General features: G+C 42.9%; 1 protein-coding gene across 4 annotated transcripts in view; it reads left to right on the top strand.

Annotated features, from left to right (window-relative positions):
• CDK5RAP1 (CDK5 regulatory subunit associated protein 1) overlaps positions 1–13039 on the top strand; it is a 38678-nt gene extending 25639 nt beyond the window's left edge. For 3 of the 4 annotated variants that reach the window (XM_023220433.1, XM_023220434.1, XM_023220431.1), the window contains 5 exons: positions 234–289; positions 2025–2155; positions 5641–5790; positions 11375–11515; positions 12753–13039. In XM_023220433.1, coding sequence (XP_023076201.1) covers positions 234–289; positions 2025–2155; positions 5641–5790; positions 11375–11515; positions 12753–12833 — 559 coding nt within the window. In that variant the 3' untranslated portion in view covers positions 12834–13039. Of the gene's footprint in view, positions 1–233; positions 290–2024; positions 2156–5640; positions 5791–11374; positions 11573–12752 lie in introns of those variants that run through there. The other variant, XM_023220432.1, reaches the window with a different exon arrangement.

Below are 13039 nucleotides of genomic sequence, written 5' to 3'. Positions count from 1 at the left end.
CACGTACCTAGACTCCGCATTACCCTGCCCCATCAAAATGAGAGTCTTTGTGCATAAAAGTTACAATAATTAGGTAACTTTTACAATACAATAAAGCTCTTTTGGATACTCGTGTGCCCTGCCATGTGGATGAGAAGTGATTACATGTGGGAATTCATAGTGTTATCTTTTTGTAGCATTCATTTAAAAAGATTGGATTTATGTAGGCCTTTCCCTTTTGTTCTTTATTGCAGATATTCAAGAGAAGCTTATGTGGAGTTAGTTCACCATATCAAAGAATCTATTCCAGGTACATTTAAGAAACTCATTCTGCTGTGCATGTTACTCTACCAGTGACCAGCCTTGTTGTTAGATACAGGCAGCCGTCATCACCTTTGGCATTTCCTTGTGACACAATTTCATACTTCTTGTGCTCCTCTTCTTTCTCTTTCTCTCTCTTTGTATTCTTTCTTTTATGTCTTTCTGACTTTTTGTTGTCTTAGTCCTGCTGGAAATACTCAGGTATGGATGATCTTGTGGTCTCAAGGCTATAGAAACTCCTTTTCTATGGTCTTTGTATTTCTGGACATAGAGGAAAGACCTTATCTCATCTTGTAAGGTGACAAAGTTATGTCTAAATTAGTTCTGATTTGAGAGCAATTGGTATCTTTTAAAATGTGTGCTTTTTCTAACTAGCTTTATGGCAACTTATTATTGTAAATTTTAAAGATAAATCCTTTCATATTATCTTATTCTATATTCTCCTCTGTCCTCTTCCTCCTAATAAAATAGTCTGTAGTCTTTTTAGATTTGGTTGTGGGTGTATACATTTTTCCCAAAATTTCTAATTATAACTGTTTTTTTGTTTGTTTGTTTGTTTCTTGTTTTTTTGAGATAGAATCTTGCTCTATTGCCCAGGCTAGAGTGTGGTGGTGCAATCTCGGCTCACTGCAGCCTCTGCCTGCCAGGTTCAAGCAATTTTTGTACCTCAGCCTCCCAAGTAGCCAAGACTATAGGCTACCACGCCCAGCTAATTTTTGTATTTTTTTTGGTAGAGATGGGTTTTACCATGTTGCCCAGGCTGGTCCTGAACTCCTGACCTCAAGTGATCTGCCTGCCTCAGCCTGCCAAAGTGTTGGGATTATAGGCATGAGCCGCTGCACCCGGCCTAATTATTGTAACTTTTATGCACAAAGACTTTCATTTTGATGGGGCAGGGTAATGCGGAGTCTAGTTATGTGACTATGGGTGAAGCTCCACTGTTACAGGCTGTGTGGTAGCAGATAAGTGACTTCATTTCTTTGGGCTGCAGCTTTCTCATGTGTAAAATGGAGTTAATAGTACTTACCTCATTGGGTCATTGGAATAATTTTTTTGGCGGGGGATAGGCTCTCATTCTGTCGCTCAGGCTGGAGTGCAGTGGCACGAACACAGTTCACTTCAGCCTTGACCTCCCTGGGCTCAGGTGATCCTCACACCTCAGCCTCCTGAGTAGCTGGGAGTACAGTTGAACACCACCATGCCTGGCTAATTTTTGTAATTTTTTATAGAGATGGGGTTTTGCCAGGCTGGTCTCGATCTCCTGACCTCAAGTGATCTGCCCACCTCAGTCTCTCAAAGTGCTGGGATTACAGGGGTGAGCCACTGCACCCAGCTGCTACTACTGTCTTAAATGACCGTTGTATGAAACCAAATTCAGAAATATATTTTTGTATGAAACACCACAAGCTTTTCACTGGTAAGAGGACTGATATGAAAATGTGGACTCCTACTGTGTCCCTAAATGCAGCACTGGAAGTGAAAATACCTTTTCTAGTGCTTAGGGGAAATGTAGGCCAAGAAGCTGGTCTCTGTCATGGAATGCTGTGGATGAAGAGGCCCATCCCGCCTTACTCTGTACTGACTATTTGTTTTACTTATGCATGGGCTGAATAGTCATAGGGAGGGCCTTACAGTTGCTATCCCTCCCTTGTAATCCACATATGCCAAAGGCTTCCCTTGAAGGTAAACAGCAGTGACCTGTCGTCCTTTGCTGTGTGTCACAGGTGTGAGCCTCAGCAGCGACTTCATTGCTGGCTTTTGTGGTGAGACGGAGGAAGATCACGTCCAGACAGTCTCTTTGCTCCGGGAAGTTCAGTACAACACGGGCTTCCTCTTTGCCTACAGCATGAGACAGGTGAGCCGTGGGGTTGGGGAGGACTGACGTCATTCCTGACCAGTTTGGGGGTGATTGTAGAGAACTGGGCAGAAAAGAGAGTGGTGGCAAGGCAGTCCTTGAGAAACCACAGGCTCTTAGGATTCACTTCCTTTCATTTTTCTAGTCCACTGTGCCTACTCTTTGAAACAGTTCAGCAGTTTGGTGATACATGATTACTGTTGCAGTATTCCTCTTCTTTAAAATATTTTAAAATTATGTTTAGATTGTGTACAATTTGAATATGGAAGGAGAAAACCTTTTCTTTATAAGAAATCTAAGATTGTTTCTTAACATGCAGAACTCCTTTTTGGTCTGCAGGTGTGATTTATTTTACCGTGGCCTCTGGTCATCTTCGCAGCCATCCTGAGTGGTTCCTCATATCTGTTTTCCTAGGCAAGTGAACTCACTTGGAAGCTTCCCAAGAAACAAAGCAGATTCCCAGGAAAACAAAGCAGAAGGAGATTAGGAAAGAAGGAAAGAAGGAGAAATTAGTGCACTTTTCCTGCAGAGAAGGATAGTCCTGGTTGACTGTCATTTTCTTGATTGTAGGCATGGATTTGCATGGTTCACTCCTCATTCCCTCAGTCACCTTTGTGGCAGTGTGCTTGTGTTTGGGCAGGAGATTGAAGGCCTCTGTGGCCAGGGGGCTCAGAAAAGCTGGCTGATGAATGACTGAACCCATGACTTTATGGTCGTTGTTACTGAGCTACCATCAACCAAACTATTTTTTTTGTTTTTTTAAGAAGCAGTGTCTTGCTCAGGCAGTCCTTCCCCCTCGGTCTCCCAAAGTGCTGAGATTAAAGGTGTCAGTCATGACGCCTCGACTTAATTCATTTGTTTTAAAGCCACTGCATAGTGTTCTGTGGGCAGTGTAACTGTGCCGATGTATGTATCTATTCATGTCTCTTTTATTGTTTTGGAGAGATGAAGCTTCAGAGGAGCTGTTAGTTTCTATTTTGCTTTTTTCCATGGACATCACAAATATGCAAGAGAAATTCTTTTGTTTTTTGAGACAGAGTCTCGCTCTGTCGCCAGGCTGGAGGGCAGAGGTGTGATCTTGACTCACTGCAACCTCCACCTCCTGGGTTCAAGCGATCCTCCTGCCTCAACCTCCCGAGTAGCTGGGATTACTGGTGCATGCCACCATACCAGGCTAATTTTTGTATTTTTTAGTAGAGACAGGGTTTCACCATGTTGGCCAGGATGGTCTTGATCTCTTGACCTCGTGATCCACCCACCTCAGCCTCCCAAGATAGATTCTTTTTTTTTATTTTTTGAGACAGAGTCTCGCTCTTGTTGCCCAGGCTGAAGTGCAATGGCATGACAGCTCACCGCAACCTCCGCCTCCTGGGTTCAAGCTATTCTCCTGCCTCAGTCTCCTGAGTAACTGGGATTACAGGCATGTGCCACCACGCACGGCTAATTTTGTATTTTTAGTAGAGACAGGGTTTTTCCATATTGGTCAGGCTGGTCTCCAACTCCCAACCTCAGGTGATCTGCCCACCTTTGTTTCCCAAAGTGCTGAGATTACAGACATGAGCCACTGCGCCTGGCCTGAGAAATTCTTTTTAATACTAGGATTGGTGGAGGTGGGAGGATCACTTAAGCCCAGGAATTTCAGACCAACCTGGGTAACAGGGAGACCCTGTCTCTACAAAAAAAAAAAAAAAAAAGTCAAGCGTGGTGGCACATGCTTGTGTTCCCAGCTATTTGGGAGGCTGAAGTGGGAGGATCACTTGAGCCTGGGAGGTTGAAGCTGTGGTGAGCCAAGATTGTGTCACTGTACTCCAGTTTGGCAACAGAGTAAGACCCTATCTCAAAAAAAGAAAAAAAAAAAAAAATCCTAGGGATGGGAAATGGGTTTTCAGCATGTGGGAGAAGCATCCTGTGGTCAGTGAATATGAATGTTCACTTTGGGACCGAATTCCTAAGTTAGGGTTAAGGTTACAGGAACTTAATCAAGAACCTAGTGGATGAGAGCAAGCACTCAAATTGTGCCTCTGCCACTTAATAACTATATGACATTGGCCGGGCGCGGTGGCTCACGCCTGTAATCCCAGCACTTTGAGAGGCCGAGGTGGGCAGATCACGAGGTCAGGAGATCGGGACCATCCTGGCTAACACGGTGAAACCCCATCTCTACTAAAAATACAAAAAATTAGCCGGGCGTGGTGGTGGTGCCTGTAGTCCCAGCTTCTGGGGAGGCTGAGGCAGGAGAATGGCTTGAACCCGGGAGGTGGAGCTTGCAGTGAGCCGAGATCGTGCCACTGCATTGCAGCCTGTGCTACAGAGCGAGACTGTGTCTCAAAAACAAAAACAAACAAAAAACAAACAAAAACTATGTGACATTGGGCAAATGTCTTGGTTTCCTCATCTGTGAAATGGGGATAACATTAGTACCAACCTCATAGGGTTGTTCTGGGGATTAAGTAAGATAATATGTTTAAAGCAGTTATAATTGTGTTTCATGCATAATAAATGCACAACAGAGGTAAGTTATTGTTGTTAATAGACAGAACGGAGTAAACTCTGCAGTATTTTTAGGATTCTCCATTTTCTTCTGTGGATCTTCTCTTCAAGGCAGATTGGTTTGAATGTCCAGACTTTGGTATATAGATACTCCTTTTATTCCATACTTTTGTCTAGCTCAGTGGTTCTCCAGCTGTACTGAGCATGAGCTCATGCCATAAAGATATATATACACACTGTGGTTTTGACTGATTTAAAGGCGTTTTAAGGATAAATTCCCTTTTTTCTTTTGGACTAGGTAATACATGCTTGTGGTATAAAATTCAAAAGTTTAAGTGGTGTACATGAGTAGCTCTTCTTTCTTCCTAGGTTGCCTAATGTTTTAGTTCCTTCCCTTAAGGCAACTACTCTTAGCAATTTCTTTTATAACTTTCTGAGGATATTTCATGTTTTCATAAGCATGCCTGTATGTATTCTGTCTACACCAAAGTTATATGTGTTGATCTGTACTTTGCTTATTTCAAGTAACAGTAGATTTTGGAGAACAATCCGTATTAGTACATATAGAACTATCATTCTGTTTAATAGCTGCACAATATTCCATTGTATAGATAAACCATAATTTCTGTGACTACTTGCCTAATGAAACATTTAGGCTGCATTGCATCTTATGTCTTTATAAATAGAGCTGCTGAGTAACCTAGTGTATATGAGCCATTTGGTATAAGTGTAATGTTAGGATAAATATGAAGAGTAATTTTGAGTCTGTGATTTTCATGTGCTAAATTTAGAATTTAACCCTTGCAAAAATGTGACTCTACTACATTTCTATCTTGGAATGCTCCCAGAGCCAGAGAAAGCTCTTAGCTCTGGCTTGGGTTTCTGTACATGTGTCTGTAACTTGTAGGTAGAATGAACATGGTGCCCCTCTGTGCATTAAGAATAGATTCTACAAGTCCTGAGTGACCTCTGTTTCCTTTTTTTTTTTTTAATAGAAGACACGGGCATATCACAGGCTGAAGGATGATGTTCCGGAAGAGGTAAAATTAAGGCGTTTGGAGGAACTTATCACTGTCTTCCGAGAAGAAGCAACAAAAGCCAATCAGATGTCTGTGGGCTGTACCCAATTGGTGCTAGTGGAAGGGGTGAGGCCATATGTGTTTGTGTTATTATGTTGTTTTTTATGTTTCAGAACATTAGATCTTTGATTTTTTTTTTTCCTTACCATGTTGCCTAGGCTGGACTCAAACTGCTGGGCTCAAGTGATCCTCCTGCCTCAGCCTCCCAAGTAGCTGCGACTACAGGCTGATGTTTTAAATCAAAGTTTTTGTAGTTTTCAGTGTACAGATTTTGTCCATGTTTTGTTAGATTTACACAAAAAAAGTATTTCTTTTTTTTTTTTTTTTTTTGAGACAGAGTCTCACTCTGTCACCCAGGCTGGAGTGCAGTGGCAAGATCTTGGCTCACTGCAAGCTCCGCCTCCTGGGTTCATGGCATTCTCCTGCCTCAGCCTCCCGAGTAGCTGGGACTACAGGCGCCCACCACCATGCCTGGCTAATTTTTTGTATTTTTAGTAGAGACGGGTTTTCACCGTGTTAGCCAGGATGGTCTCGATCTCCTGACCTTGTGATCCACCCACCTTGGCCTCCCAAAGTGCTGGGATTACAGGTGTGAGCCACCAGGCCCGGCCTTTTTTCTTTTCTTTCTTTTTTTTTTTTTTTTTGAGGTGGAGTCTGGCTCTTTTGCCCAGGCTGGAGTACAGTGGCACAGTCTCAACCTCCGCAACCTCCACTTCCCAGGTTAAAACGATTCTCTTGCCTCTGCCTCCTGAGTAGCTGGGATTGCAGGTGTGTGTCACCATGCCTGGCTAATTTTTGTATTTTTTTAGTAGAGACAGGGTTTCATCATGTTGGCCAGGGTGGTCTCGAAGTTATCCGCCCACCTCAGCCTCGCAAAGTGCTGGGATTACAGGCACGAGCCACCATGCCTGGCCTGTTTTTGTTTTTGTTTTTGTTTTTGTTTTTGAGACGGAGTCTTACTCTTTCGCTTAGGCTGGAGTGCAGTGGCACGATCTTGGCTTACTGCAACCTCTGCCTCCCAGGCTTAAGCAATTCTCCTGCCTCAGCCTCCAGAGTAGCTGGGATCGTAGGCATCCAGTACCATGCCCAGCTAATTTTTGTATTTTTAGTAGAGACAGGATTTCACCATATTGGCCAGGCTGCTCTCAAACTCCTGACCTCAGGTGCGCTCCACCCACCTCGGCCTCCCAAAGAGTTGTGATTACTGGTGTGAGCCACTGCTCTCGACCACAAAGCTCTTTCTTAAACATCCAACATAGCCATTACTTACTTGGGGCTAGAGAATAAATGGGTTTTTCAAGGCTAGCAGTTGGAGTCATTGCTTTCTCTTAGAGGAGACTTTCTTTCCTCCAGACATGGCCAGTTTAAAACACCAAGTTGCTATGTCCAGAGTGGCAGAAAAGATGATAATGGCTCACATCACTCAGCATTTACTGTCTGCCAGGAACTGTGCACTTTATGGCCATCAGCACAGAATGCCACCACTATCCTTGGAGAAAGGTGCTGTTATTAGCTCCCTTTTGTGCATGAGGGTACTGACCTCAGAGACAGAGCATAACTTCCCTAAGGTTACACAGCTAGTGTGTGACAGAGTCAGTATTTGATACAGCTCTATCTCCAGTGTCTATAATCACCCTGCCTTTTTTTTTTTTTTTTACATTATGGAGAATTTTAAACATAAGTAGACATAGAGGCTGGATGTACTGGCTTGCGCCTGTAATCCCAGCACTTTCAGGGGCTGAGGTGGGTGGATCAGTTGAGGTCAGGAGTTCGATACCATCCTGTCCAACATGGTGAAACCCCGTCTCTACTGAAAAAACAAAAATTAGCCAGGTATGGTGGTGCACACCTGTAGTCCTAGCTACTCAGGAGGCTGAGGTGGGAGAATTGCTTGAACCTGGGAGGCGGAGGTTGCACTGAGCCAAGATCACACCATTGCACTCCAGCCTGGGTGACATAGCAAGACTCCATCTCAAAATAAAAAAGATATTTCTTCAGTAAATACTTCAGTATATATGCCTTTAAGATAAAGACTTTAAAAAAATTATAAACAAAATACTATTATATCTGACAATAATTGACAAGTTTCTTAATATTCTTTTTAGATTTCCAAAGCACTTCCAACTTTCTTAATATTATCAGATATTTATTTGCTCAGTGTTCTAATTTCCCTGTTTGTCTCATGAGTGTTCTTTTACACTTGGTTTTTTTCAAATCATAGAACCTGAACTCTCAATTTAATTGATTTTATTATTTATTTTTTATAGTTTTTGAGAGAAAGTCTCTCGCTCTGTCGCCCTGGCTGGAGTGTGGTGGTATAACCATAGCTCACTATAACCTTGAACTCCCTGGGCTCACATGACCCTCCTGCTTCAGCCTCCTGAGTAGCTGGTACTATAATGTGTACAACCACTCCTGGCTAATTTTTCAAATTTTTTGTAGAGATGGGGTTTTGCTGTGTTGCCCAGGTTGGTCTCAAACTCCTTGCCTCATGCAATCCTCCTACCTCAGCCTCCCAAAGTTTTGGGATTATAGGCATGAGCCACTGCACTGGGCTGAACTCTCTTTTTAAAAAAAATTTATTGTAAAACAACTGCAAACCCATAGAGAAGTTGCAGTGTATTACAAAGAACTTTTTCCCCTTGAATCATTTCAGAGTAAGTTGCTGCCCTGATGTCCCTAAACCCCCAAATACTGTAATGTGTATCTTGTACAAACAGGGACATTCTCCTAGATAACTGTAGTACAACTATGAAAATCAGGAAATTAACCTTGTTAGATTACTACCATCCAATCCTGAGACCCCATGTAAGTTTCTCCAGTTGTTTTCGAACTGTCCTTTATAGGAAAAGGATTTGTTTTAGTATCACATGTTGCATTTAACTGTCATGTCTCTCTGGTCTCCTTTAGTCTAGGATGGTTCCTCATTATTTCTTTGACTTCCATGACCTTGACACTTAAAGATTATAGGCCAGTTATTTTGTAGAATGTCCCTAATTTGATGTATTTTCATGATAAGATTCAGGTTATGTATTCTTTGGCTGGAATACCAGAGAGAGGACGTTGTATTCTAATCATATGCTGTGAGGTGGCATACAATTTTGATTTGTCTCATGACTGATGATGTTAACTTTGAAAACATGGAAGATGCTATCTCTCAGCCTTCTTGACTGTAAAGTTGCTCTTTTTCCTTTTGTAACTAGTAAGTATTTTGTAGGAAATAGTAGAGACTCTAAATCTCAGCTGAAGGTTGTTTCCCTAAAGCGATATTCATTTAAAGACTGAACTCCTTCCTGCGTCTTTGATTACTTAAGATATAGCATGTAGTCAGAACTTGATTTTCTAATGGCAGATTATGTGCCCTTTGGATTCCTTTTGGCTCATTATTTTAACCCCAGACTGGGTATCACTCATTGTGTTTAATGTAAGATTCTTATAATGATATACTTCTGTCCCTTCCTCCTCCTTTTGTGCTATTGTTACAGAGTTTTACTTTTGTATCCCTAAATCATTGTTATTTTTGCTTTAAACAATTATCTTTTAAAGGAACTTTAATAAATGAGAGAAAAAAGTTTATTTACTCACTCATTTACTATTTCTGGCATTCTTCATCCCTTGTGTACGTTCACGTTTCCACTGGGCATCGTTTGTTTGTGCTTGAAAGGCTTCTTTTAACATCGCTTGTAATGCAGGTCTTTTGGCAGTGATGCCGCTCAGGTTTTGTTTGTCTGAAAATATCTTTATTTCACCTTCCTTTTAAAAATATATTTTCACCGAGTGTTGACTTTTAGGTTGACATGTTGAAGATATCATTCTGTTGACTTCTGACATACATGATTCTGACAGGTTTGTGGTCATTCTTCTTTACGCCGTTTTCTTTGGCTGCTTTTAATATTTTGCTTTATCACTGTTTTTAGGAATTTGATGTGACTGGGGGTGGTTTTCTTTGTGTTTACCCCTTTGTGTTTTCTTTGGGATTTTTTTGAGGCTTCTTAGTTTCTGGGGTTATAGTTTTTATCAAATCTGGAAAAATTTCACCTGTTACTCTTCAGATTTTTTTGCTCTGCTTTCTCTTCCACCCCCCTCCACCACTTCAGTACTTCAGTTACACATATGTGCAAACACTTGATATTGTCCCAGAGATCACAGAGATTGTTCCTTCCCTCCCTCCCTTCCTTTTTTTTTTTTTTTTCTGAGACGGAGGCTCACTCTGTTGCCCACACTGGAGTGCAGTGGCGTGATCTCAGCTCACTGCAACCTCTGCCTCCCAGGTTCAAGCAATTCTCCTGCCTCAGCCTCCCGAATAGCTGAGACTACAGATGTGCACCACCATGCCTGGCTAATTTTTGTATTTTCAGTATCGACGGGGTTTCACCATGTTGTCCAGGCTGATCTCAAACTCCTGACCTCAGGTGATTCACTCGCCTCAGCTTCCCAAAGTGCTGGAATTACAGGCGTGAGCCACTGCGCCCAGCCAAAAAAACTTTTTTATTCTGTGGATAGTTTAGCCTCACTACTAAGATGTGGCCTTCTGTCAGGAGTTGCTAATAAATATATCCCAAGGAACTGATGAGCATAATTTCTACCCTCCAAGAACTTACGACTGTGACAAATCCATAAACTCTTCTATTTGGTGGTGGATTCCAAGCCACATGTGAGTTCTGGGAACTCTTCAGTGGACAGTTCCCAGGTTACTCTCTTTGCCTCACTTCATGGAGTTTTATGCTACATGTGCGAGTGTTAGTGTTCAGCGAAGACTCATAAGGACCCCCTGCATGTTTCTGAAATTCTTTTTCTGCTTCGCTCCCTCCTTTCTAGAATTTGCTTCACAGTTTCTGACTATTTCAGGCTCCCTGGACCCTGATCCCTCTCTCTTCAGCTCAGGGAGGACCACTGTGCTGTGCGTGAGCTCTCCCCTCCTGCTTCACAGGCTCCCGTCTGGCATGTACCTTCTGGCAGAAAGCAGGGGTGATTGGGGGGCTCACTTTGTTTTCCTTCTCTCACAGTTCACAGTCTTGTGTGATCTTTTGTCCAGTATCCGAAAACAGTTGTTTCATATATTTTGCCCAATTTGCTGGTTATTGTTTATAAGGCTGAAGGGTAAACTTGTTTCTCTCTCTTTATCATGGCTGGAAGAGAAGGGTTTCTGTAGACTCTAGAAGTTAATCCCATCATAGTGATGTTAGTGTTTTCCTGGCTCTGTCTTCTGGGTGTCGTGATGGAGATTCTGCCTTTCAGTCTGTCTATTCAGTAATGGCGAGTAATTCAGGCCAAACAATCCCAGAACATTCATGAGTGATTAGTATGAGACTGGGTAAAGTTACAGTTGGTTTTCCAAATGCATCACTCATATGTCTCTGGCTTTAGGACTGTTGGAGGCCCATTCTTGCAGAAGGCAGTTCTCTACAGACTCACTGATTAATTGATTGATTATAATATAGTTAGCAAAACTTTAGTGTTTCTATTGTGGGCCATACACTGCCCTTGCTGGTGAAGCAGCAGCAAACACTGAGTCTTCAGTGATTCCTTGGTTAAGGATTGCTCTGTGGGTCAGACTCTTGGGGATCCAAGACAGAGAAGGCACAAGTTCTACCCTCCAAGAACTTACGACTGTGACAAATCCATAAACTCTTCTCTCTTCTTTCTGCAGCTCAGTAAACGCTCTGCCACTGACCTGTGCGGCAGGAATGATGGAAACCTTAAGGTGATCTTCCCTGATGCAGAGATGGAGGATGTCAATAACCCTGGGCTCAGGGTCAGAGCCCAGCCTGGGGACTATGTGCTGGTGAAGGTGAGGAGTCCTTTTGGGCTGTCGGCTTGTACTGTGAAATGAGTGTTGGTTTGGATAATTTGTGGTAATAAAGTTTTGTCCTAGAGACACATTTTAGTAAAATAAAAATTTCCTCTCAACCAGTACAATGGAAGGGCACTTTGGATTGTATTTTAGACTGCTCCTTACTAATGCCTTCTTATTCTTCTTACCTTTTCTCCTACCCTGCCCTGGAAGGGTTCTTTGTGGGAATTCAGTGAGTTTGGAGTAAGCAGTGGCATGTAGTTTCTTGCTGCAGAGAGGCCAGGAGGTGTAAGTGATTTCGAGTGAGTAGAGAGTGTTCCCTGTCGGAGATCAACGTGTTCTTTGTGATCTCTGACAGCTCAGGCCTCTCTAACTTACATGTGCTCAAGTTTCTTGGGTCTCTTCCCTGGACTTGCAGGGAAGGCTGTGGGAATTTCCCTCTCTTTCTTTCTCCCTTTCACTGGCGATATGCTTCTTTTATTCTCTCCTTCCATTTCTTCCTTTCTTCTGCCTTCTCTTCTCACACTGCCCAGTTCTGCTACTGCCACCTTCCCTGTCTTGTTCTCATATCCACTTCGCCTCAGAACCAGAAGCTGGCAGGACACGGACTAATGGGTTAGGCAGAACACAGACTGATGCCCTAGAGCATCCACAAGAAGTTCCTTTAAGGGCAGGGAAAATGCCTGTTTTGTTTCTGTTTGTTTATCTTTATCTTCTAGCATCTAGGGCAATTCCGGGTACAAAATATGTACTTAGTAAGTATTTACTAATGGACTCTGACTTGTTCTTATGGTAAGAAATGTGACCACAGATAATTTTGGGTCACATTCTTTCAGCTCTCAGTTGGAGGAGAGAGAACATTTCTCACCAATTGTTGGCTGTAAATATCCTAAGGAAGGATTTGACTGGCTCAGCCTTGGAGTTAGGAGGACAGGGTCTGTGATGGGCAGTTTCACCTGAATTTTGTAGTTAGAGTTGAGGAGGAACCATCTTCCAAGAGAAAAGGGAGACATGTCTGGGTCTGATCTGCTTTGACTTCTTAAATTATATACATTGCCATTCCATGAGGCCTCTCTTCCTGCCAGGATCGGGGGCACACAGGAGCCATGTGGTCTCTGCCAACCAGTTGCCTCCATCAGATTCCTTTTAGGGGCTTCTCCTCTAGAGGCTCCATGTGAAGTCCCAGTGGTACAGTCCTAGTTACCTTGCCTTCTTCTGCCTGGTTTTCTTTCAGATCACCTCGGCCAGCTCTCAGACACTTAGGGGACATGTTCTCTGCAGGACCACTCTGAAGGACTCCTCTGCAAATTGCTGACCTGAGAGGATGGCCTCAGAGCTGACTTGGGCAGTCCTCCCCAACAGGAAGGGGAGACATTGCCAGCCGCTGAGGAGAGAGGTCATGAAGCTGCGGAGATAAGCTGCAAGGGGTGAAGCAACTTTATGTCAGTGGAAAACGTGTCTCTTTAAAGCTGCTATGCGAACAGCTTTTACAGTCATTAAATTTACCTAAACTAAAGTTAA

The sequence above is a fragment of the Piliocolobus tephrosceles genome, chromosome 20 (assembly GCF_002776525.5).
Source record: "Piliocolobus tephrosceles isolate RC106 chromosome 20, ASM277652v3, whole genome shotgun sequence".
Taxonomy (NCBI): Eukaryota; Metazoa; Chordata; class Mammalia; order Primates; family Cercopithecidae; genus Piliocolobus; species Piliocolobus tephrosceles.
The sequence above is the reverse complement of the archived record's forward strand: the minus strand, read 5'-3'. Positions and strand labels throughout refer to the sequence as shown.